At 51.7% G+C, this 21,333-nt stretch overlaps 2 protein-coding genes across 4 annotated transcripts; one reads left to right on the forward strand and one right to left on the reverse strand.

Moving 5' to 3' along the window:
- Positions 1–293: 293 nt before the first annotated feature.
- On the forward strand, positions 294–10,381 carry LOC142989028 (uncharacterized). Its single transcript, XM_076138388.1, has 10 exons — positions 294–508; positions 1,885–2,030; positions 2,548–2,629; positions 2,738–2,873; positions 2,967–3,169; positions 3,386–3,522; positions 3,612–3,797; positions 3,988–4,264; positions 4,353–9,261; positions 9,472–10,381. Exons 1-10 carry the CDS (start codon positions 383–385, stop codon positions 9,480–9,482), a joined length of 6,213 nt encoding a protein of 2,070 aa, XP_075994503.1. The 5' UTR covers positions 294–382; the 3' UTR covers positions 9,483–10,381.
- Positions 10,382–10,899: 518 nt separating this feature from the next.
- On the reverse strand, positions 10,900–20,680 carry LOC142989024 (vascular endothelial growth factor C-like). 3 transcript variants are annotated; one of them, XR_012960645.1, is made up of 9 exons: positions 19,397–20,680; positions 16,633–16,882; positions 16,110–16,300; positions 15,742–15,872; positions 15,386–15,489; positions 14,517–14,651; positions 13,978–14,179; positions 11,818–12,573; positions 10,900–11,785 (listed from the first exon to the last, which is right to left on the reverse strand). XR_012960645.1 is itself a non-coding variant. In XM_076138383.1 (8 exons), exons 1-8 carry the CDS (start codon positions 19,532–19,534, stop codon positions 12,462–12,464), a joined length of 1,263 nt encoding a protein of 420 aa, XP_075994498.1. In that variant the 5' UTR covers positions 19,535–20,680; the 3' UTR covers positions 10,900–12,461. The 3 variants fall into 3 exon arrangements, 2 of the variants coding, with proteins under 2 accessions (XP_075994498.1, XP_075994499.1); XM_076138383.1 differs by having other exon boundaries at positions 10,900–12,573; XM_076138384.1 differs by having other exon boundaries at positions 10,901–12,573; positions 19,406–20,680.
- Between the last annotated feature and the right edge of the window lie 653 nt (positions 20,681–21,333).

Genomic DNA, 21,333 nt, shown 5'->3' on the forward strand with positions numbered 1-21,333 from the left:
TTTGTGTATAAAGACATCACATAATTAGGATTAGTCTAAGCAGGATAAAACGGGAAATGTCGACAGATGTGATTTTTTAAAGTGTGTGTGTGTGTGTGTGTGTGTGTGTGTGTGCGTGTGTGTGTTTTAAGCGTCATTAACGCGCTGTGTTTGTGTTTGTATCAGCCATGTGGTTTGTGACGCCTGTAACATTTCTCTCTTAGCCCCGGGTGGGCGGGGCACCCCTGCTCTCCTGCATCAGTCAGACTCCGGTGCATCCGGTGTACGCTGGAGCACTAAAGGAGCCCACACATTGATATCGGCACCGTCCAATCAGCGCGCAGGATGCCCGTAGATGTCTGTGTTGTGAGCTAGCAGCTACGAGCGAGGCTACACGGGCAGTATGGCGGAAGAGGGCACTGTGGACGAGTTAGGAGACTTACACACACAATTAGGGAGTTTGCTGAGCCGCCTCTCAACCGAGGACCTGCGAACCGACAGCGAGGAGTTCTGCTCGGGCTTCTGCAAGGTACGGCGTCGCGGCCGGAGGTTCTCGCGGACTTGTTGACGGAGATATCGGCGTGTATGTTGGCCAAGTCCCCCTCCCCCAGAGCGGCTCCGGGGCTGCTAGCAGGCGGCTCGCAGGCTTCCATCGCCAGAAACAACAAGCCGCAGTCTGTGTCAGAACTAATATGGTGTCGTGACGCATAGTTCACTTTATAAGAGGTGATCCCGAGTCAGAGGCGTGTGAGAGAAGCGGCGGACATGTTGTTGTTCGGCAGAGATGGCCCGCTGCTCAGCTAGCAAGCTAAGGCTAAGCGCTGATGCTAGCCCCGAATTTACCTGCAACTTCTCCGTGTTAGCTCCGTGAATTGTGACCTAATATCTCCTCTCTGCAGGTGTCAGCTTCACAGTCTGACACTAGGTTAGTTTGTCGAGGATATTCTTTTGTGAAAGGAAGCTGTTGGCTAAGTAAACCACGTCACAGTGAGCGACTCCTGCTGGACTCAATTGTTTCCTAACCAACTTAACTTTGGAGTCCAGCTCATAAATCATCTTAAATGTTGACTTGCACAGCAGAATTGAAGCTACAAGCAACACAGGCCGTTAAACATCTATAGGCAGAAGATAATTCACTTAGTTTATATACGATAACACCTCAGAAGTTTAGTTTTGGAGCTAAATTAGAGCAAAGAATCCAATCTACTTAATCAGGACTTCACTATAAGGCGTAGATGTAACGTCAGACAGGATCACGGTGAGTCCAGAGTGACACAAACACACACGCAGCGCAGCGGAGTCACAGCCGAGCCGCTCCTGCCGTCACATCCACGCTTTAGTTTGTCATTTTAAAGTATTCGGGCGGTGTAGGAGCGCATTCAGGCCTTTACAGTCAAGAGTGTAGGAGTTTGGTAACGTAACTGCACAGATGCGCAGCAGCACAACAGCGTCAACGTCCACAAACACAACAGTGACCGTTACACGCGCCCGCCGCTAGAGGGCAGCGGCGGCTCACTGTGTTTGTCTGAGGGACCTGACGGCTTCTCCTTCACGAGTTTACAACGCCGCTCTAAAGACACGTGACCCACATGTTGTATCAGTGTGCACGGCAGTGATGTGGTGCACGTGAAGCACAGGCGGTCGATCTTACTTTTCCAAGCTAGATTGCAGCTTTGTTTGATTGATTAAACCTGATTGATCCACTGACAATTAGTAATAAAGTAATCAATGTTATACTCTTGACTGTGTGTGTGTGTGTCCATCACGGTCTAGTTCGTGGCTGTAAGAGAGCCGAGTGTGAGCCATCTAAACTACATGTCATGCAGAGAGACGATCCTCACTCACAGTGGCTTGTTGTGGTTTCCCTCTTATCTTTGTGTTGTTGCTCTTGTCCCCTCTGTGCAGCTGGTAGAGCGGCACGTCTCCGGCTGGCAGGTGCCGCTCCCTCGGCTCAGGGTCCTTGAGGCGGCTCTCCGCTGCTTCGCCCGAGCCTGCGCCTCTTTCTCATCAAACTGTGACCACGTCCTCCACACGCTCAGCACTCTGGCCTTGTAAGTACCCATACCTCCTTCAAGGGCTTTGTCCTCTTAAATGTCCTGTGTGGTTCATATCAACCTGTTCTTCTTAACGTGGCTCGTAAACCGCAGCAGGGTCGGTTTGAGTATAGGTGGACAGAAGGAATAGAACTAAATCCATAGAGAGAAACCAAGCTGTGTGATCATGAAGACAAATGAGACACAATAACAGAGCCTCAGCAGACGGCAAAGGTTCTGTTGAACAATGATGTGATCGGAGTTTGAGATGACATCAGTGTTAGTTTGATGACCTCATAGGTACAGTGCTTAGAGGATGATGTCATACAACAACCCCCCGCCCCCTTCCTGACCCGCCTGCCATCGTGAATCTATTTGGTGTTCAAGTTTAGCTATCATGTCTTGATGCAGGTTGATCAAATACAGTAAAAAGAATAGGAAGTAAATATGTAAACAAGTCTCCTGATGTGGCAGACAGTATAGAAGGGATTGTTTAGATTCCACGGTGTTCTGACGAGCTGCGGTGTGTTCACAGGAGTGTGTTTGAGTCGCTGCTGTTCTTTGAGCAGACGGACTTCCAACAGGACAAACTCACACACTTCACTACTGCATTCCAGGTGAGGAAGGAGACCAAACACTGTCTTCATCATGTTCAATCTAATCTGAGTTATGAAACATGGAAGCTGTTCTCCTGCTGAATCATCTCCTCCCTCCTCCCTGCTCAGGAATGTCACTCGGTCCTCGCCAGGCATCAGAATGTTCACCTCCGTCAGCTGGGCCAGGTGGTGCAGAGGGGCGGACCCTGGGCCAGCGCGGCCTTACAGGCGATCCTCAGCCAGGCCCCTTTACCTCAGGATGGAGGTACGGCCGGTGGCTCACACATCACAACAGCCTCCTCCAGCTGGTCCAGATGAACTAAAGTGCTCTTCTTCTTCCTCTTCCTCTCTTTCACAGCTGATGGCTACATCAGCTCTGAGCTGCCAGTCTTCTTCGAGCTGCGTGTTCGCTACCTTCTGACCTGCGAGCGTGTCAGCGAGGCGGTGGCTCTGGCTAAGTGTTGTGCTCGACATCCCACTGCAGGGCAACACCTCTTCTTCCTCCAAGTCTACCTCACATGGCTGCACAGAACCTCCCAGCACGACCATCTCCATAAGGAGGTGTGTGTGTGTGTGTGTGTGTGTGTGTGTGTGTGTGTGTGTGTGTGTGTGTGTGTGTGTGTGTGTGTGTGTGTGTGTGTGTGTGTGTGTGTGTGTGTGTGTGTGTGTGTGTGTGTGTGTGTGTGTGTGTGTGTGTGTGTGTGTGTGTGTGTGTGTGTGTGTGTGTGTCTCTCTCTCACACACACATGTACGTCCATGCTTTGTCTCTGTCTTCAGGTTGCTGACTTTTGTGGCAAAGATGCAGTGCAGATCATCTGTAGCTTGGAGACGGAGGAGACGGACGAGTTCCTGCTCGCCCTCACCAGAGCCTTCCTCTCTCAGCAGCTCTGCAGGGGAGACATGCTCTATCTGTGGTAGGTACAACTGTGTGTGTGTGTGTGTCTCTCTCTCTCTCCCTCTCTGTCTCTCTCTCTGAGCCTGACTCTTATCTTGTTCCCTTCAGGGAGCTTGTTTTCATCTGGAGTAAGCTTCATGGCCGCCTCAGGACGCCCACACAGTCCTTACTTGAGGAGAGCCATCAGCTGATGCTCTCTGCCACCAACGTCAACTCCATCTTCCCCTTCATCAGAGTCATACTGCAAGAGGCCAGTCTTTACTTCACACACACTGCTTTGATTTGTTTACCACTGTGAAGCTTCTATTTGTTTACGTGTGTGTGTGTGTGTGTGTGTGTGTGTGTGTGTGTGTGTGTGTGTGTGTGTGTGTGTGTGTGTGTGTGTGTGTGTGTGTGTGTGTGTGTGTGTGTGTGTGTGTGTGTGTGTGTGTGTGTGTGTGTGTGTGTGTGTGTGTGTGTGTGTGTGTGTGTGTGTGTAGCTGGGTGAAGAAGGCCTCCGGTTCTGTGTGGAGCTCTGTGCCAACGCCCTGGGCTCCTGCCTCCCCTATGACGTCGTCACCAAGTCCCTCATCTACAAAACCATCGCCAGCCTCCTGCCCGCTGACCTGGAGGTGTGCCGCGCCTGTGCTCTCCTGGTCTTCTTCCTGGAGCGCAGTGTGGAGTCCTACAAGATGGTCTACCTTCTCTACATGCACCCGGACCAGGAGTACCACGCTGAGCGCAGCCCGGTCGGCAATCACATCCGCTTTGAGACCCTCCAGGTAGAGCGGCGCTTGAATCCTTTGTTCGTTACGACTTTAGGATTTGAGTTCACGTTGACTTCATATGCATCCTTTGTCGTCTCCTCAGGTCTTGAAGAAGGGCTTGTACTTTGACCCAGAGTTCTGGAACCTGATTGCTCTGCGGACCAACTGTTTGAAGTTGATGAGTGAGAAGGTGGCCAGCGGCGCCCTGGAGGAGATCATGGATGAAGACTGGCTCCCAAGCTACTGCACCAAAGAGTCCAACTTCTGTTCAAGCACAACCATCCGTCACAAAGGTAGACGAGGAGCAAAGAAGAGGGACGGATCTGACCTGGACCAGGCAGGTTTATGTGTGGACCACACTGTGAGGAGGAGGGGCCAGCGCAGCACGAAGGACGCTCCGTCTGGACCTCTACGCCGCTCGTTTTGGCAGCTGGACAAAAAAAAGGACAATGGCCAGTTTGGTCACGGCGAGCATCGGCGCACCACGCGGCTCTCAGAGAAGAACCCCCCAAAGCGGAGGATAAGGAGACCCAGGTGGCTCCTGGAAGACTCAGGGACTCCTGGAGGAGATGGCGCTCTTTCAAAGGGCAAAGGGCGCAGGATGAGATCTCCACACCAGCGGCAGCATGGATCCTCTACGGAGAAGAGGTCTGATCAGGACAGGAACGAGGCCAGACACAGAGCGTCTGACAAACCGCCGTCGCCTCCTCACGTCATCCTGGAGCTCTCGCTGCCAGACAACGAGCTGCTGGGTTCCTTCACAGAGGAAGCCTGCAACAGACAGAGAGGCTTCCCTCAGATGCTGCTCTACAAACCCACGGTGAAGCTTCCTGCCTCGGCGCAGCACGCCAAGACCGGGCACCGGAACGAAGTGATAGTCAGAGCGCGAGACGCCTCTGCGTTTGTGCAACAGCTGCACTGCTACGCCCGGCGGCAGAAAGGGAAAGGCGTGGTGCCCAACGTGCGAGGCTCCGTCTCCACCATCACTCGCTCCTCTGTGCAGGGAAGTCCACCCAAAGAACCACGGAGGGGAGGAGTCTGCCCAGCTGGAGATAAGAACGCACCCCAGACTGAATCCACCGAGGCGTCACACAGACTCTCAGAGAAGCCCGCCTTTGAGATTAAGCTCGCCATTGCTTCCCAGACGCCAGCGGCAGGCGAGGTGACGGAGTACCCAGTTTTAGATGAGGCCCCTCCAGCTCAGAGCGCAGAGCAGCTCTCACAGAACACAACTGGAGCAGGACGCCAGCACCAAAGGCTCAGCGTTGACGAGAACGTGGCCACTGCATCACAAACACCTGCAGCGGCTCCAGCCCACGCTTCAGGTTTGGACTCTGCAGCTCCGACCGCACACGTTTGTGAGGAGACGGCTCCAGTTTGCTCTCCGGCCAAACTGTCAAAGCCTGCAGCTGCAGCTCACACGAGTCCAGATGTGGAGTCTCCCCCTCCGCTCCTCTCTCAGGCTGAAGCCAAGAATGCGTCTCTACTTAATAACATAATGTCTCATGAAGAAGCACCTCAGATCCTCACTGACGCTGTGGAAGGTTCTGACATCACAGAGGCTCCAGAGGTTTCAGCTGAAGGCTCAGAGAGACACGTGTCCCCTCAGGATGGAGACACTGAGACGTCCCCACCTGAGGAGCCCGACAGCAAAGATGACCTCTGTGATCTGACCTTGGTAACAGAGATGGTCACCAAACTGGCACCAGACGGGTTCCAGGTCAGTCTGGATTCCAAAGAGGGCGTGGCCTCTGAGGAGTTACCGACAGCGCTTGAGAGTAAAGCGAACGTTCTCCGCAGAGCGTTGACCTGCAGCAGCTCGGCGTCAGAACACGGAGCTTCTGCAGACGCCGACGTCCGAGTAAAGCAAGAGGAGGACGACGGAGACACATCTGAGGACGACGAGCAGCCGGAGTCGGAGGAGTCCAAGCTGAAGTACTGCTGCACCTTCTGTCACAAGACCTTCAAGGGCCATCGGGTGGTCGTGCACGCAATGTTCCATTACCGCAAAGACGAGTGCATGTTCTGTGGCACGCTGTTCAAAGACGACCTCCTGGCCATGATGCACCTGTCCAACCACATCGAGAAGCTGAAGAAGAGCAAAGAGGCGGCCGATAACAAAGCCCAGGAGACCCAAGGCTCTGCCATCAAAAGCCTCGGCGCACCCAAGACCGCCGCCAAGGCCAAGGCGGCAAACTCCTGTCCTTCACATTACAACGAGAGGCTTCGCAACAAATCCCCCGGCTGCACGAAGTCGCTGAACCTCCCTGAGTCCAGGAAGCTAAGATCCAACAAGAAGACGGGGGACAAACAGAAGGGGAACGCATCAAAGCTGAGCGCTGCCAAAACCAACCACAAGGTGAACGGACATCACAGCACCGGTCACATGAACACTAAGACGCTCAAACGGGACTCGAGGGACCTGAGCTCCAAGCAGCTGGAGACACAGCAGGAGGTCTCTCACCCAAAGGATTCAGACGGAGGAGGAAATAACCTCGGCTTCCTGCAAAACGGAGATCTGCACTTGGGTCCGTCTGAGGTTCAGCTGGAGAAACAGTTTGTGTGTTCAACTGAAGATGAAAGGAAGGAGGCGGAGTCGCTTCAGCTCCTGAAGCCGAAGCAGAGAGTCGCAGAGGAGAATCACGTGGACGGTCGGGAGCGAGTTTACTGTCCCGTGGAAAGGTGCTCCTGGTCCACAGACCCGTCTAAAAACCGGGTGGCGCTCCTGTACCACGCCTTGGACGATCACCACGGCGACGTGGGCCCTCTGCGGCTGGCCTTCCACGTGGGGAACAGCAGGTGTGGCGTTTGCATGCGGGTGCTGTGGAGCTTTGAACATTTCCAGCACCACGTGGAAAGACACAGACTCACCCCACGGCACCCGTGCCTCCACCAAGGCTGCACGGCCAGGTTCAAGTCGGGCCTGGAGATGAGACGCCACACCAGGAAGCACAGTCCTCTGCAGGCGCTGTGCTGCCTCCCTGGCTGCTCTAAACTCTTCATCTGCCTCTGGGCCCTGAACCTCCATGAGAGAGAGCACTACGCCTCCAAAACGGCCAAACAAGTGAAGAAAACACCGCCGACAGCTGACAAATGCAACAACAGCCAGGCTGAGAGTCACACTGCTGTTACTGTGAGCAGGGCCTTAGGTGTGAAGGCTCGGAAGGTAACGACGTCTGCAGGGAAGCAGAAGGAGTGGAAGAAGAGAGACGACGCCAAGGACTCCAATGTGCTGAAGAATCTCTCCAACAAGAACACCTCCACACAGCCGTCCCTCCCTGCTGTGAGGAGGAGGAGACAGAGGCTGAGAAAAGCAACAAGGACGCACTCCAGATCTGCTCAAGTCCCCACCTCCTCTCTGCTGAAGCCCGGCGGCAAGCTGAAGAGCAAACTGAAGAAGCTGCAGGTGAAGCTGAAGGCAAAGCGTCCCAGGAGAGCACGTCCGGCCGGGTCGGTCGAGCCGAGCGAGGCCGTGAGCGACGAGAACACGACTGCTGATCGAGGCGAGGATACCGCCAGAGGAAACGTCAGCGTGAAGAAGGATCAGAACGCCCCCCCGCCTCCAAGAGCTGACACAGCACCCACATCAGCAGGAAGTGAGCTGCAGGCGGAGGAGGACGAGATGCAGCCAAGCCAAGGGACTGACGGAGTCCAAGCTCCTTCAGTGGCATCGACCGATGAGCAGATCACCGCCGTCTCCAAACCAACTGCTGCAGCCGACAGTCTGACAGAAGGGACGGAGACGGTCGCCAGTTCAGAGGAGAAGACCCAGACGCCAACAACCGACAAATTAAAGAAGTCGCAGGTGAAGAAACGCCGCCGCCCGAAAGACGAACACGCTGAGACGGCTCCTTCTGCCTCCGCCAAGGCCAAGAAACACAAGGCGGCACACGAGGGAGACAAACGGCCTGCAGGGACAAACTCTGAGACCAGAGCGCCCAACAAGGAGCGCGAGGCAAACAGCGTCTCCACATCTGCTGCTCCCATGAACCATGAAGATCATTTGTCTGCATTCACAGCCTCTGTAGAGAAAAGCAAGAAGGTCAAGGGGGAGAGATCAGAGAGACCACATGAGAAGAAACCCACAGACTCCAGCAGGACAAAGAAGAAGCACAAGAGAAGAGAGGAGGAAGGTTCTACCAAGGAGAAGCGTCCACGCAAAGACACAGAGTCCACAACGTCCAAATCTACAGGTCAAGAGGCGACGGAGGACACACCTGCTGCAGATGGAACCACCTCAGCAGAGAAGGAGACAACAGGAGGAGGAGAATTAAAGAAAGCTCATTCCACAAAACCAAAACACAGCCAAACAGCTTCTTCTAAACCCAGCAAGGCCAAGAAGCACGAGGTCGCCGCCGACGCAAAGACGGTCAAGAAGAAACACAGAGAGCCAAACGTCTCATCGGCCCAGAGGAAGCACGCCAAGAAGCCCCAGGGCCAAGAGGACCAAGAGAAGAAGGCAGCAGAGGCAGAGGTGCTGAGCTGTGTGGGCGAGGTGGAGAAACGTCCTGAGGAGACGGCAGACTCCTCGACGACAGCAGACTCCTCGACGACAACAACGGCAGACTCCTCGGTGACAGCAGACCCCTCGACAACAACAGACTCTCCGGCAACGAGCCACCTTGGGTACTCTGCCATCATGAATGGACGGGCGCAGGACACAGGAGAAGACAAGGCTCAGTGTGTTGCTGTGAGCGAAGAGGAGAAGGCCAAGCAGGCTGAGGAAGGCCCCCCTGGGTTCAGGAGGCTGTCCTACAAACGCCTCCCGCCCACCGCCTACCTGGACGAGAAGTACACCACCATGCCCAAGCGCAGGAAGGAGATGTCCATGTTCTGCCCCTCGGCTTCCAAAGGTCAGCGGGAGGCCCCGCCCTCCTCCGTGTCTCCGCCCCTGCAGCAGCGCCAGCGCTGTCCCAGCTGCTTCGTCTGCTTCTGCAGCGCCGAGGAGCTGCAGACCCACCGGCAGCTGCAGACCTGCTCCAGTCTGTTTGGGTTCGACTCGGACGAGGAGGGTGAGTAGATCCAGAAGATCCATAGGTCCAAGGGGTCCATAGGGTCTGTTGGCCTCTCTCTAGCTCTCTCTGCCTCTCTTCCCCTCCCTCTCTGTCTCTCTCTCTCTCTCTCTCTGCCCCTCCCTGTCTCACTCTCCCTGTCTCAGATGATTCAGTGTGATGATCATGACTCAAAGCAGCCTGATAGTTTTTCTGTTCTTCTGTTTTTAGGCAGCACTTGAAAATGGAGCAAAGCAGACATGGTGGCTGCAGACCTGCATGGATCCTCTTGACGGATGTATGGACGATACCTCAGCCCATCAGCTGTCTCTCCGTGTCACAGTCATCATTGTGGACTTTGAACACGTTGTACCCAGGAGGAGAGCAGAAAAGGCCTGTGTGAGTTTTTGCTGCTGTAATGCAGAAGACGCCATGACGCCACCGCCGCTTAGTACCAGACTACTGACGTGACCCCCAGGGGGCCTGAAGGCAGCACGGCTCGTACTGAAGTGCCTGCTCCGGGTCAAGCTTCTCCACCGAGAGGCGCTGTGACTCAAACACGAGGACTCAAAGCTGTGACGGGAGAAGGAAGCTGCTGCGGCTCTTATCTAGGACGAACACGTTCACATCAGTAAGCCATAAGATGATATTATTTGCCTTTTGCACTCGCATAACAAACTTCTTCCTCACTTGTTCTGTTCTGGAAGCATCACCCAGGTTTAAGGTCTCACACTTAGTTAAGACTGTGTTCAACAGTTTAAGATTGTTCTTGTTTGTTCTTGAGATACTAATGGCTGCATTTCCTGCCGAGTAACCAGTAGGGGGCAGCGTGCACCACAGTGTTCAACCTCTTCATTCAGGCGTTTATCCTCTTGCTAAGCATTAACGTGATATTAAAGCCCAGCTGCTCCACTGTCTTAGGCTAACTTTAACCCCTCAGACTTGCTATATTTTATTTAGCAATAATAACCCAGTAGAAGAAGAGTCGGGGTTCTGTCAGCTTCATTCAGGCTCAGCATCGGTGGAGCGGCCGAGCTTCTGCTCTCATGTTCTCTGACTTGAGTGAGACTTTTGTTCTTGTAAACTTTTACTGTCACGACCACACAAACATTGTGATTGCTCTTTTAAGGTGTGTGTTCCTGGGAGGGAGGGAGGGAGGGAGGGAGGGAGGGGCGGGGCTTTCATGAGCAGCAGCAGCAGCAAGTCTTATTTATTTATACGTTTTATTTTATATCTTTTGTACATATTTGAAGAGTTTCAACGGCTTATTATATAAGGGGGAGTGGAAATGGGTTTATATTTTGTTCTTGGAGTACAAAAATAAAACTTATATCAAGTGCCACCTGCTGGACTGGACTGGACTGGTGTTGATCAGAGAGTCTGGGGATTAAAATGCTTCAGGGGAGAAAATAACACTTTGGCTCCAAACTTCCAAATCCAACAGCAGCGCCCGGATGGATCCGTCCTTCATCGCCTGGATGGATCTGTCCTTCATCGCCCTCTGACTTCACAGAATCCTTCTCTTCAGCACAGCCACAGTGAAGTGTGAAAGAATCTGCACCACAGCGAATGTTCTCTCCAGTTCTCCAGCTTCTCTGGTTTGGCAGAGGGAATGGAGCTCAGACGCACCGGATCAGAACCAACAGATGTGTGTGTGTGTCAGGGTCGGACTCAGGGACCAGAAAGGAAGAGTGCAAACGTTTAGAGACTGAGTGAGTGAGTGAGTGAATGAGTCAGTGAGTGAGTGATGCTACAAGTTGTTTCACATAATTCGGATGACACAAAACCAAGAACACACATTTTCTAAGTTTTCCGGGATGTTTAATTAATACTTACAATCAATGGAAATGATTTTAAATATCCAGTAATGTGATTAGAAGAAGGTGGACGGCTACCAGAGCAAAGACGCTACGATCACAGCTACACTGCAACAAATCACCTTAACGGGTCATTTAGAAGAGCTCAGTCTCAGAAGAGTCAAAGTTCTGCTGCTAATAATTTAATGTCAAATGTCACTGTGACTCCTTTAGTTTGTCTAAATCAACGCTGAAGTCTGAATGATTGAGATGAATATATTTGGCAATGAAACGAGCCTATGAGCTTAATGATCCTCCACTTTAAAACAGGACAACAGGACGTTAAGATGAAGAGATCAACCAAACCTGTGATCACACGGACGTTCAGAGAAGCTTTGACTCCTAAATGGACTTTAATGGTGACAGAGACTTCAATATATTACAGCTACAGATGAAGGTATAACCCAAATGTCAGTGTTTTAAATATGATCTTTTCATTTATATACAAATAATATTACTTATGGAGAGCATGTAGGAGAGAAAGACGGCCTTTAAATGTAGAATATGATGATTGGTACTGTGACAGATGTTCATGCATGTCGTCTCCGTCAGCAGAGGCCAGTAGAGCTGATTCTTTATTACAAACTGGATCGGTACCAGGACAGGGACGAGTCGGACCAAACAAAGGAACACCTTCATGTCTTACCTGTCCACAAAGTGACAGAGATACAGAACCCCTGGGATAGAACCTCCTCTGTGTTAACCCCCTCTGGAACAGAACCTCCTCTGTGTTAACCCCCTCTGCACCTCACTGGCTGCTGTTTTCCAAACAGGAAGAGAGGAGTCAGATGATAGGAGAACAAAGCTCAAGTCTCTCCAGCTGCATCCGTGGAGCAGAGAACGCTGCCAAAATGTTTTTTCTCCACTTCCACCTCCACCCGTCTGACACAAAGAAGACATTTAGGCCGTGAGCTGACATCCCACATGATTCCTGGACTAAATCCCTCAACAGGCTGAAGTGTGTGAAGTTGGACCATAATAAAGAGTGTGTGGAGGTTTGGCCTGTTTGCATGTTCTTCCAGCTTCCTGCAGGTACGTGATCTTACTCCACCAACATGTTCAGCACAGGTGAGTTGCTACGACTCTGAGGTTCATTCTGATTGGTCGGTTCATCAGGCCTCTCCAGGTGTGGGACAGTCCAACCTGTAAGTGACTCCAAACCTCAGGTCAGTGTTTCTCCTCTTGAGAAGAGTCTCCTCATGTGTTGCTCGGGCGTCCATGTTCCTGTGTTCCACTTCTCTGCCCCTCTGTTGAGTGGAGGTTCCACCCTTTTGTCCCTAAGCGAGTCCAAGCGTCTGAAGCCTCCACTTGAAGGCCGGAGTTTGACTGTTTTGATTCCAGTCCCACATCGCTGCCTGTGATTGGTTAATTCCACTCCGGCCTCATGTAGTTGGGAATGCACTGGCAGACCTGGTGGCTGTAGTAAAACCCGGCCTGGCACACGGGCCGGGGCTTTCTGCACGGCAACCTGTAACAACTGGAGACAGAGAGACAGGAATGAGGACACGGGTGGAGATGGAAAAGAGGAGAGAGTAGGGTGGAGGGGAGAGAGAGGGTCGGAGGGGGAGAGAGAGAAGAGAGGAATGACTCTTGGCGTGAACATCACTGATTGAATCATCACTTTTGGACAAACCGGGATTGAAGTTTGGTTTGCGTGAGCATCAAAGTGTGTCAGAGGGAAAATAAAGGGGTGTGTGTTTCCCAAGAGGAGGTGAGGGAGATTCCAGCCAATTCTGGGAAGTCTCCCCTTCAACATCACAGTAGGTGTGCAGTCCTCTTTGTCTGTGTGATGCCACCTGCTGGGACCAGATGGGGAAACGAACCAAGAAGACAAAACAATGAAGAGCCAGTCGACGGCTCTGACTTGTGCCCTGCTGGAGGAAAAGAGGAGCGCAAACAAACGAGCAGCTTCATGGACTCACATGGGATCCTCTCACATGAAGGGTCAGGAGCTGTGTCTAACTTTCCCACATGGAACGCCACCATCAAAATGACAGGAATAACCTAACAGTGCTGATGTCCAAGCTGCATCTGTGTGTCTGCTCTCTCTCTCCCTCTCTGTCTCTCTCCGTCTCTCCCTCCCTCTCTCCCTCTGCTGAGGGTCAGAGAATCGCTGATCTCTCGCATGCCGGCTGTGGGAACGCGACACACACGCAAACACGCACACGTGCAGCTGAGATCGGGGCAGAACATTCAGGACACCCGATATCCATAAAAGGTCACATGGAAGCGTCTGCTGGAGGGCGAGCGATGGAGAAGGAGACGGACAGCGTTCCTTTTCTATCTGTGGAATGTGCGACGCGTCCGTCCGTGGGGAGTTCTCTGTCCCTCGCTCCCAGCCTCGGCCTGCTCGCTCACCCTCTGAGGGTGGGCACCTGCATGAACCGCTGGCTCAGGCAAAGGTTCATCACACACACACACACGGTTCATTTCTCATGCATCCTCTGTAGATGTTCTCCACTGTCCGAAACCCCCAGACCTCTCCTGGCCCCCCAGTGGAGCCGTCTGATCACCTACACACCCTCACTCACCCTGGTCATATTTAATACACTCCTCAAACTCCTTATAAGGAGCTTGTAAGCTTTGCCTTTTGCTCCATTTGGCCCTCAGTCATGTCTCCAGAGCGTTGATGACAGCCGAGTATCGCCTGCTGCTGTTCAAGTTTACACCAAACTGGAATTTTAGTTGATGCAATTGTGGAAGAAGGGAAACAGAAAGCTGTAACTGAATTCTCATGAAATGTTGTGACACTGACACTGAAACTGAAACGGTGTCTGACACTGACCACATTACCAGCTATGACATCATCAAAGGAGCTGGTACGGGAAATGCAATCGATTCCTAGAAATGAACCTTCATCATCATCATCCTCATGGTCTACCTGCAGGTGTTGGGCTTGAAGCGCTTGCCCTGCCGCAGACAGGACTGTGGACTCTCTCTGCACTGGCACAGGCAGGTGTCGGGGTTGAGGGGTTGATTCCCGGGGCAGTTGGCCTCGCACACGCAGCCGCAGAGCTCATCGTCCCAGCGCTGGCCGGCGGGACACCACTCCCCGTCTCCCTGACCCTCGCACTGGCATTCACCTGGAGTGGGACAGAAACAGGAGACGTGTTGAGCTGCCTGCTGCTCGCCTGCTGCTTTGTTCCTCTAAGTATTTAGTCAGTATTTAGTCAGGTTCTGACTTGTTACAGTTTGGATTGAGCTCTACTACCTGTTCTTAGGTATCTTGTTGTTGTTCTTATTCAAATTAGTTCATGTGAAATGTGGAAAAAGGTTTCCTCTTTCCACAGAAGGAAGCCAGGCTCAAATGACACATGCAGCAGTATTCATGAGGTGTGTGTGTGTCCAGCAGGAGTGTGTTCTAATGAAGCTGTTTTGATCCAGGCAGTGATTCAGCCTCAGAGCTTAAACCCTCCTTACAGGTGTCGGGGTCCAGTTTCCAGCCCGGATCACAGCTGGCCTCGGTGAGTCCGTTGCGACAGACGCACTCGCAGGTCGACTCCTCCAGAACCCTGTTAGGCCCGCAGAGAGCCAGCAGGCCCGAGTCCAGAACCTCTGCAAGCCAAAGAAGAAGAAGAAGAAGAGGTCAAGAGTGAAGATGAAGCAACACAAACCTGGCCTCATCTTGGCCCATTTTAAATCCCTAAATCTGAAAGCTGCCTTCTTCTCCTCAGTTCTTGTAGATATTCCTTTCCTTTACATAAACACAAAGCTACTGAACGCCTCACGGTCTGAAGGAGGAAACGCTCCCTCAGAGCTTCACTGCTCAGAGCCCATTATTAGTTGGAAGTTTGTCACTGTTTTCTTACCAAGTCTGGCTCACTTACCAAAGCCAGCTCACTGTGGCTTCTCTGTGGAATGACTCTGTGTCATGAAGGAATCTTATTTGTGGAATGTTCCCTTAACTCTCCCAATGCCCGTCGTTATGGACAGAGGTTGGACATGATCCAGGGAAATCTGCCAGTCCCTCTATGGCCCAAGATGTTTGAGGCCCAGAATCAGAGTCATTTCTCTCTTGATTCCTTTTGTTTCCATTTGCAGCCATTTTGAACCGTGTCTCTTGTGTCTCCTCCCACAGTGGGCGTGGCTCAGTTATTACTCCGCTAACCAAACATGGAGGACACGTGCGCTCATATCAACAACATCAATAGGCCTGATGATGGCGCTGTAAGGACTCATTATGCGGCGTCAGTGTCAGGATTAGCAGAATCTTTCACTTCTTTGTCTCTGGGCTTCTTTGATACTGAGTGTAAACATGTTGTGGCTGTTCCCACTCCATGTGCACGTACCTGTCTCCCTGGCAGAGTAGCTGATGGTGTCTGCTGGAGCGCACTGACAGTTTACTGGATCCCATAATAGGCCTGACGCACAGGGCGCTTGGGGTGGGGAACACCTAACACACACACACGCACACACACACACGCACACGCACACGCACACACACACACACAGATTATGATATGAACAGTAACACGCAGATGCCTGAACGTGCTCTCACTCTCTCGCTTTCTCTCTCTCTTTCTCTCTCTCTCTCTCTCTCTCTGTCTCTGTCTCTCTCTCTCTCTCTCTCTCTCTCTCTCTCTCTCTCTCTCTCTCTCTCTCTCTCTCTCTCTCTCTCTCTCTCTCTCTCCTTGTGTGCACTCACAGGTGATCTGGTGCGGCTCGTCGTATGATGGTGTGCAGCGGCCTCTTGGACAGGCACTCGCACGAGGTGTGGTTGACGAAGGTTACCATGACGACAGGGCGTTCCTTCCTGGGGGGGGACAGTTCCATCAACTGGTAGGAAGAGAGATGAAGGTCAAACTGTACATTGGACAGATACATGCAGTGTGTGTGTGAAATGACTCAGCATGTCGCTTGTGCACCTTAGGTGTTAAAGTTTTCAACGGCTGCAAGGTTGTGTGTGTGTGTGTGTGTGTGTGTGTGAGTGTTTCTTTTTATGGATGTCAAAGTGTTTCCCAGTGTGATGCAGATGGGCTGGTAACATAACGCGACCCAAAGCGTCTGGCTCACCGTCTTGTTGATGAGTGTGTGACTTGTGTTGGCGCAGTAGGCCGCCTCGCTGTTGCAGCAGCCGCCGCACCGATGCAGCGACACGCAGCGAGGGAGGTAGAACTGACTGGTGGATTCTGGGTATTCTTTGGCCACCTCCACACACACCTCTCTGGGCCGGCACGCGGTCTGCTGGATCTCCTCTAAGATGACTGAAGACACACACACACACACACACACACACACACACACATAAATGATTTGGTGGTGGTTTCTTGAGACAGCCCTGTCTCAGTCTGATCTGCGGCTCTGTCTCTCTCTTTGTGGACACTTTGGCTCTGAGTTCTATAAGAGAGATGCTTCACCCATGCAACATGTTACTGACAAAAGGTCTCTGTTATAGCCCTTTATGTAGTATGAGCCACACCCACGCAGCCAGGTCCTGACCCCTGACACCTGACCCCTGTCAACCTGCCCAACTGGATCCAAATGGGATTTCAGCTGGACAGACAGATGGAAGGACAGAAGTTGCACCCATGTTTACCTGCCACCTCCTTGTCCATTTTGTAGAGAGCCTCCTCCCTGGGCCGACCCCACAGGTCCTCGTCTTTGGAATGGTGGAGAGGAGGAAGGGCTGAGGAAGAGGAGGAGGAAGAAGAGGTGGAGGAAGCCTGCCAGGATCTCCTCTTCAGGCAGTGCTGGAGCAAACTGTATTCTGGGTAAAGAAGCTGAAGCAGGTCGTCTACACTTGTCACCATCTCCAGATTGGGCTGATCTCCTGGCGGCACCGGAGCCTGAGAAGCAACAACCCGAGTCACATAAACGTTCTCCAGCACTCAGATGGATGTAAACACAGACTTTAATAAGTGGTGTTGTGTGTGTTTGTGTATATCATAACTAATGAGTATTTTGGTAGCAGAGTGAGAGTGAGTGAGTGCGTGAGTGTGTGTTGTCGGCGTACATCCGAATGTGGATTTACAATAGATTGCGTGTAACCTTTGCTTGTTGTAGCTGGATAACCACTGAATACCTCAGCTACCAATGTGTTGTAACATGTTGCTGTTGGCTACTGTTAGTTATTATGGGTAAGCGTGCCTTTTCCTTCACACACACACACACACACACACACACACACACACACACACACACAAGCTACAAAGCATCCTTCTCCATTTTTTCCCTTTTTTTTCCCTCCATCTTAATTTTGTCCTTGAGCCAGAGGCTGAAACTCTATCCGACGCTCTCTGACACTCTGTCTCACATATATAATTCTTTATTCTTGTGTTTTCTGGATATAGGATTAGGTTATTCCCATCATTTGGGTCCTCCGAGGAACCGATTGTCTCCCCGCCCACACAGAGAGGAGGCCTAGTGCTGTGGAATGGCTCCATTTACAGGAGGAGGCATTTTGGGATCCATTTCCTCTTTAGTGTGTGGGGCCGTAATGGTTTTCCAGCAGTGGCGATGATGGACGACTCTGCTGCCATCCGCGGAAATGAAAGATGAAAGGTTAAGTGTCTGTGTCGGCGCAGAGGCTTAATAATTCATGTTATATGTTACTTTGAAATTCTTGCGTCAGGAAACCCAAGCTGCAGTTTGTTTCCCAGGCAGAGTGAGAGACTGACAGAGCTGCTCTACCACAACACAAACCAGAGCTCTCTCTCTCTCTCACTCACTCTGTCTCCCTCATTCTATCTCTCTCACTCTCACTCTCACTCTCACTCCCTGTCTCTGTCTCTGTCTCTCTCTGTCTCACTCCCTGTCTCTGTCTCTGTCTCTCTCTGTCTCACTCTCTGACTCTCTCTCTCTCTCTCTCTCTCTCTCTCTCTCTCTCTCTCTCTCTCTCTCTCTCTCTCTCTCTCTCTCTCACTCTCTCTCTCTCTCTCTCTCTCTCTCTCTCTCTCTCTCTCTCTCACTCTCTGTCTCTCTGTGTCTCTCTCTCTCCCTCTCTGTCTCACTCACTCTCTGTCTCTGTCTCTGTCTCTCTCTCTCTCTCTGTTTCTCTCCTTCTCTCATGACATTTCTCTCTTTCAGTCTCACTGCCATTTTCAAACCATTACCTCTCCCTTCTTGGTTCATCTAATTAAATCTAATAAGCTTCTGTCTTCTTCTGCACTCATGGGTCTGTCGCTCTTCCTCTCTTTAACTCTGCTAACAAGGTTTTTGTTTGTGTCCGTCTGTATGTCTGTCAGCAGGATCGCTCGGAAAGTTCAATGAGGGATTTCAGTTGAACTTGTTGAGTTTGATCCGGGGAAGATCCTGATACATGCTGGACCCGGTCGGCCTGATGGTGGCGCTGTTATCACCACTACTCTGATTGCATTATGTTGGTAGTGATCGGAATTCTAACTTTTCTGGAGTGTTTCTGTATATCTTCTATACTACTGTAACCATGGTGACATGTGTGCACAATGAGACACCAACCGGCCTGATGGTGGCGCCATAACAACAACCGAGGTTAGATGTTCTCTCTCTCCGTCTCTCTCTCTCTCTCTCTCTCTTGCATTCTCTCTCTCTGTCCCTCCCTCTCTCTCTCTCTCTCTCTCTGTCTCTCTCTCTCTCTCTCTGTCTCTCTCTGTCTCTCTCTCTCTTTCTCTCTCCCTCTGTGGGTTCTCAGGCGATCACATGTGAGCTCATTGTTTTGGGACCATGAGATCATTGTTTAAGAGGTTTTCGGGTGTGTCCATCAGTTGTTACTCCTGGCAAACCAACACTCACGCCTTTGGTCACGGCATTGGTCAAGTTAAGTCCTCCAGTTGTCTCCCTCTCCCTCCCCATTTGCCTCTATCTTTCTCTCCCTAATATATCTCTCTCTCTCTCTCCCTATCTCTCGCTCTCTCTCTTTCTCTCCCAATTTCCCTCTCTCCCTCTCTCTCTCTCTCTCTGGCACACACACACAGGCCATGTTAAAACTGTTTGATAAGCAGCCTTGTCAAAATCATTCATCCATTCATTGAACTCTTTGTTGTTAATGAGGTTCCAGGCTCCTGATGATCGTTGGCATTACTTAACCACCAAACGGCCTTCAAATGTTTGAACAGAAACAGGCTGGTCTGTACCGAGTGAAGGTCGAATCAATCAACGCCAACTTTCCTGGCGACCTCGCAAACTCCACTTCCAGCAGAGCGGCTGATGCCCCAAAACAAACATCTGAGTCTAAATGAATGAACCTGTGAAGCCCAAAGTCTGAAACTACTGAATGAAGTGACGCAGCTGTGACGCAACTCTCATACAGTGAAGGCTCCACTAGGGACCATGCTCTCATCACGTGCTCCTATAGGTTCTACAGCTATGACACACACGTTTACATGTCTCACCTCAGTGCCCAGGTCTCCCAGGTCTCCCAGGTCTCCCAGGTCTCCTGCTTGGTAATAGTCTGTGTAGTCTTGTCCAGAGCACAAACGGCCGATATTAAGAATCCATATGAGCAAAGCTGGTATCCACATAGTGAGGAGAGGAGATGAGGAGGTGGAGAGTTTGTGAGGAGGAAGGTGAGAGAGAAGAGGAGGAGGAGGGTGGTATCATGCGCTCAGATGGTCGCTCTGTGCCCCTTTATCCGGGCACGTATTTGCTCTTTGGACTTTGCCTGTGTGAGTTTGGGGAGCCTGCTGAATAAAACATGATGGAGGCCTCTGGAGCGGTGGCGGGCTTCAAACACAGCCCCTCTTCTCCTCGCTCTCACTTCAGAGGAAGCCCCTTCCTCTCTTCTGGCTGCGCCTCCATCCTCACCGCTGTTTGATCTGATGTCAGGCTTTGGGCTGCTCTCTCCGGGACGTAAAGGAGAAGTGGAGCGAACTCTTCATGTAAGTTTCCTTTTCATTCCCCTTCTCACTCCCTCTGTCATCTGAGCAGCTTTTATCTCCTCCGCTTGAATTGAATTCTTTCTTTGCTGATGATCCCTCCTGAGATTGATCTCCTCTTTTCTTCTCTGCTGTCTGTCCTTTGGTCTCCCCTCTTGCCCTTCAGTTATGCACCTCCTTCCTCTCTTTATCTGTGTTTCTCTTCTCTTCACAGCAGCTGTGCTTCTCCCTCCCTCTGCCTCTCAGATTATTGCTGCCTCTTTATCTTGTCTCTTGTTTCTTCCTCAGAAACCTTCAGGCTAAGTTCTGTCTCTCTCTCTCTCTCTCTCTCTCTTTCTCTCTCTCTTTCACTCTCACTCTTACTCACTCTCTCTTTCTTTCACTCTCACTCTGTCTGTCTGTCTCTCTCCCTCCTCCCTCCCTCCCTCCCTCCCTCTCTCTCTCCCTCTAGCTCTGTCTCTCACTCTCTCCTTCCCTCTCTCTCACTCTTTCTGTCTCTCACTCTGTCTCTCTCTCTCTCACCCTCTCTCTGTCTGACTTGGCTCCTCTGCAAATCTGTCACAACTTCTCTGTGAAGACGTCTGATCCTCCCCTCAGCATCAAAGCGTGTCGGCGTGGAGGAGCTTATTCCAAATCCTCTTCTTGCCCAAACGGGTTGAAGAAGCAGCAGGACGGAGGCGGAGGAGCCGGTGGGGGGGCCGGTGTCCTACTTTAGGCTCTAAAGCTCTGGTTCAGCTGAAGCCGAGGTGAAGAAGTGCTCTGCTTGTGTCCCGGCTGCTCTGCTGGAGTGAATGAGAGAAGATACAAGAATGGAGGATTATATGATGTGGGCGGAGCTAAGCTCTGACACTGGCATGGCTTTTTTTTTTCTTCTTTTTCTCTTTTCACTGGAATGGCAGGCGGAGCTCAGCACCTCCATGCTGACACGCTCTCTCACACAGAGCGACACCAGCGTCAATGTGTGTGTGTGTCTGAGGCTTTCTGTGTGTGTGTGTGTGTGTGTGTTAAGTAGCAGCAGCCAGCGGTGATGAATGTGTGAGCAGGCTAACTGCAGCTCTAAGTGCGTTTTTATGAGCTGTTAATACCTTTGCTGTCTCTCTCTCTGTGTGTCTCTGCTTTATGTCTGTCTGTCCCCCCCCCCCCACCCCCCCAACTCTGTCTCTTCTTCTCTCCCCTCAATAATGTTTATTTTCACAAGAGTGAGTGAGCGAGCGAGAGAGAGAAATGGTTCTGACACCTGCAGCTCCAAAACACCTTTCCTGTTTGTAATCCCTCACACTCCATCCTGTCTCCCCCCCCCCCCCCCCCTCCCTCAGGCTGGACTGTCTAAAGTCCCAAAGTCGGCTAACTTTACATACCTCCTTAACTATACAACCCCAAGGCTATGGGCCTGTGTGTCTGTGTGTCAGAGCGAGGGGGGGGGGGGAGGTGAGCAACGCACACAC

Source organism: Genypterus blacodes, unplaced genomic scaffold, assembly GCF_046128005.1.
Source record: "Genypterus blacodes isolate CSIRO-AG114 ecotype Tasmania unplaced genomic scaffold, CSIRO-AGI_Gbla_v1 ptg000364l_1, whole genome shotgun sequence".
NCBI classification, from domain to species: Eukaryota; Metazoa; Chordata; class Actinopteri; order Ophidiiformes; family Ophidiidae; genus Genypterus; species Genypterus blacodes.